Genomic DNA, 2,462 nt, shown 5'->3' with positions numbered 1-2,462 from the left:
AGAGAAAACTAGCATGTTGAGAAACGGTGGAATGCACAGAATTGCAATAGTTAAGCCCTTGGGTAAGAACGTATGAAATGTAGTCTTTGATTCTTATACCTCATGTCAGGACCTTACTTTGTGTTAGTCAGGAAGCTTAAAGATCCATATTTCTCCTCTAAGGAGACTGAAATCTAGACTTTCAGAATGTAGTCTAAAACACAGTTTCTAAAATACCGGGCTGAGGCAGCCTGGGCTTTTAGACTTCTAGGTTACAGGCTCCAAAAGCTTCTGCAGCAGAAGCAGCTCCGCCCTGTTCCGCCAGCCTCCTAGCACGCCGCAACTACATTTCCCAGAGGCCCTCCTGCGGCTTCCACGCCAGCGTACTGCTTTCCGGCACCGTTTTACGTCAGTTCAAAGCAAAGGTTCGGCGGCTTCTTCACCCTTCTGACATGGGGTCCTCCTGGTCGGGTAGTGCCGAGCAACCCGGGTCTTCATCCATAGCTGCCCCCGCCAACCCACCCGCGAAAGCCTCCGCGCCGGCCTCCCTCGCACAGGACTCCGCTTTTAAAAACTGCTGGAGCTGTCGCTTGCTTTCTGGGTCTGCGCTCTTGGGGGCGGGCGCCTACGTCTACCTGCTGGCCAGGAGGCCCATGAAGCAGGGAATGCCGCCGAATCCAGGCGCCATAGCGCAGATGGTCGTCGGCATCAGTGAGCGGGGTGGGGCGGGGGCTGTGGAGGAGGGGAAAGTGGGGGGCGGGGACTAGGGAGGAGGGGAAAGTGGGGGGCGGGGACTAGGGAGGAGGGGAAAGTGGGGGGTGGGGGCTGTGGAGGAGGGGAAAGTGGGGGGCGGGGACTAGGGAGGAGGGGAAAGTGGGGGGCGGGGACTAGGGAGGAGGGGAAAGTGGGGGCGGGGACTAGGGAGGTGGGGGCGGGAAGGTGGGGGGACAGGAGCGCCTTTTTGCTCCCGGTCCTGTAAGGAAGGTGCAGGAATGATCTGTCTTTCAGCAATGCGGTGGTTAAATAAAATGCTGTAGACGGAGCACTGGGTGAACTAAAATACAATATACCAAAGGCACTTTTTTTTCTCTTTTTTTTAGGTATTGCCTGCTGGGGTGTAGTTGTCCTGGCAGACCCCAGAGGGAAGTCCCACCGAGTTGTTTGAAAGCACCAGCAGTTAACTGCTGCAAGGCAGAAAAAAACCAGCCTTGTGGTGGTGGATATTCTTGGCAGCCATGGACAAGGATGCACTTCATTATAGGACATACTAAGAAGACTGTGACAACATGAGCTGCCATTCTTTGGCCATAGATGTTTATGGTTTTCTCCCCTCAGGTTATAAAGGGACAAATAAATCCCCTGGAAGCAAAAATGGTTCCATGTCTTGTCCAGGAAGGTTGTGTGTAATTCAAATTATTCTGAAAGATGACAGTTTTAAGAAGTTATTAAAATGAAGTAAATGATAGGCCAATAATGAAATAAACTATTTTATTATTATAGTAAGTAGTTCTTTTTATTTTTCTAATTGTATCAATAGCTGTTGCCAGCCTAACCCTGGATGGGTACGTGGAACTAGATTTGAATGTTTTTCATGCTTTCCAGAGTTTCTTTATGTCCTTCACTGAGTGAGAGCTGCTGATTTGTTATTTCGTTGGTAAACCTTGAGACCAACCAGTGAGTGGGTTTGCGTCCGTGTTTCATCAGAGCAGTGATGGAGCGAAAAGATTTTCTCCTCAGCTCTATCTCTCACAGCTGGAGTAGTTCCAAAGAAGCAGGAGTTTCCTTTATCCACCAAATATCAATACATAATTAAAGATGTAAATATCAAAATATTTGAGAAAAATTCAAAAAGAAAAACTGTTGATGGCTTTGCCCATAGGTATTGTAAGTATTCTAGATTGGAATTGGGATGATTTTGGATAAGAGAAATGTGTGCCTGTTGTCAGGGCTTGGTTTTTTAGGTGTTCTCTGAAATACTGAGGTGTCTGTGCAAAGGTATGTTTAGGTGGTTCTTCAAAGTAGAAAGATACTATTCAGTATGAATTAGTGTTGAGTACTATGTTGAGCAAGTATTTAACTTTTTTGACAATTTTATACATGTATTTAAAATATTTTGATCATACATCCTCTGATATCTTTTCATCTCTTATCTTTTTTTTTTAAATGACCCACTGAGTTTAATTAGGATATTACGATTGCTTGCATAAGCATAAGCAGGAGTCTGGACTACAGTAATGAAGTGAATATTTTTTGGTTTGGTTTGGTTTGATCTGGTGTCTAGGTGCATTTGAAAATTATGTTTATGGTAGCAGTGCAAGAGTGTCCTGGTTTATTTATTAGTGTTTTGTTTTTCTCAACCTGACACAAGCTAGACTTACATCGGTAGAGAAACCTCAGTTTAAAAGAATTCCCTTATAAGATTGCCTGTGGGCAAATTTGTGGGGCATTTTCTTGAGTAATGGTTATATGGGAGGGCCCAGCCC

General features: G+C 45.7%; 1 protein-coding gene across 1 annotated transcript; it reads left to right on the top strand.

Annotated features, from left to right (window-relative positions):
• Window positions 1-387: 387 nt before the first annotated feature.
• Window positions 388-1,478, top strand: Dmac1 (distal membrane arm assembly component 1). The gene is made up of 2 exons (XM_059255947.1): window positions 388-690; window positions 1,080-1,478. Exons 1-2 carry the CDS (start codon window positions 432-434, stop codon window positions 1,142-1,144), a joined length of 324 nt encoding a protein of 107 aa, XP_059111930.1. The 5' UTR covers window positions 388-431; the 3' UTR covers window positions 1,145-1,478.
• Window positions 1,479-2,462: the final 984 nt, after the last annotated feature.

Source organism: Peromyscus eremicus, chromosome 2 (genome assembly GCF_949786415.1).
Source record: "Peromyscus eremicus chromosome 2, PerEre_H2_v1, whole genome shotgun sequence".
NCBI lineage: Eukaryota > Metazoa > Chordata > Mammalia > Rodentia > Cricetidae > Peromyscus > Peromyscus eremicus.
The sequence above is the reverse complement of the archived record's forward strand: the minus strand, read 5'-3'. Positions and strand labels throughout refer to the sequence as shown.

What these genes read in the sequence shown, in the direction of transcription:
- Dmac1 (XM_059255947.1), top strand. Translation starts at nt 432, where the DNA reads ATGGGGTCCTCCTGGTCGGGTAGTGCCGAGCAACCCGGGTCTTCATCC. An exon ending in GCAGATGGTCGTCGGCATCA is followed by an intron (nt 691 to 1,079) that starts GTGAGCGGGGTG and finishes TCTTTTTTTTAG; the next exon opens with GTATTGCCTGCTGGGGTGTA.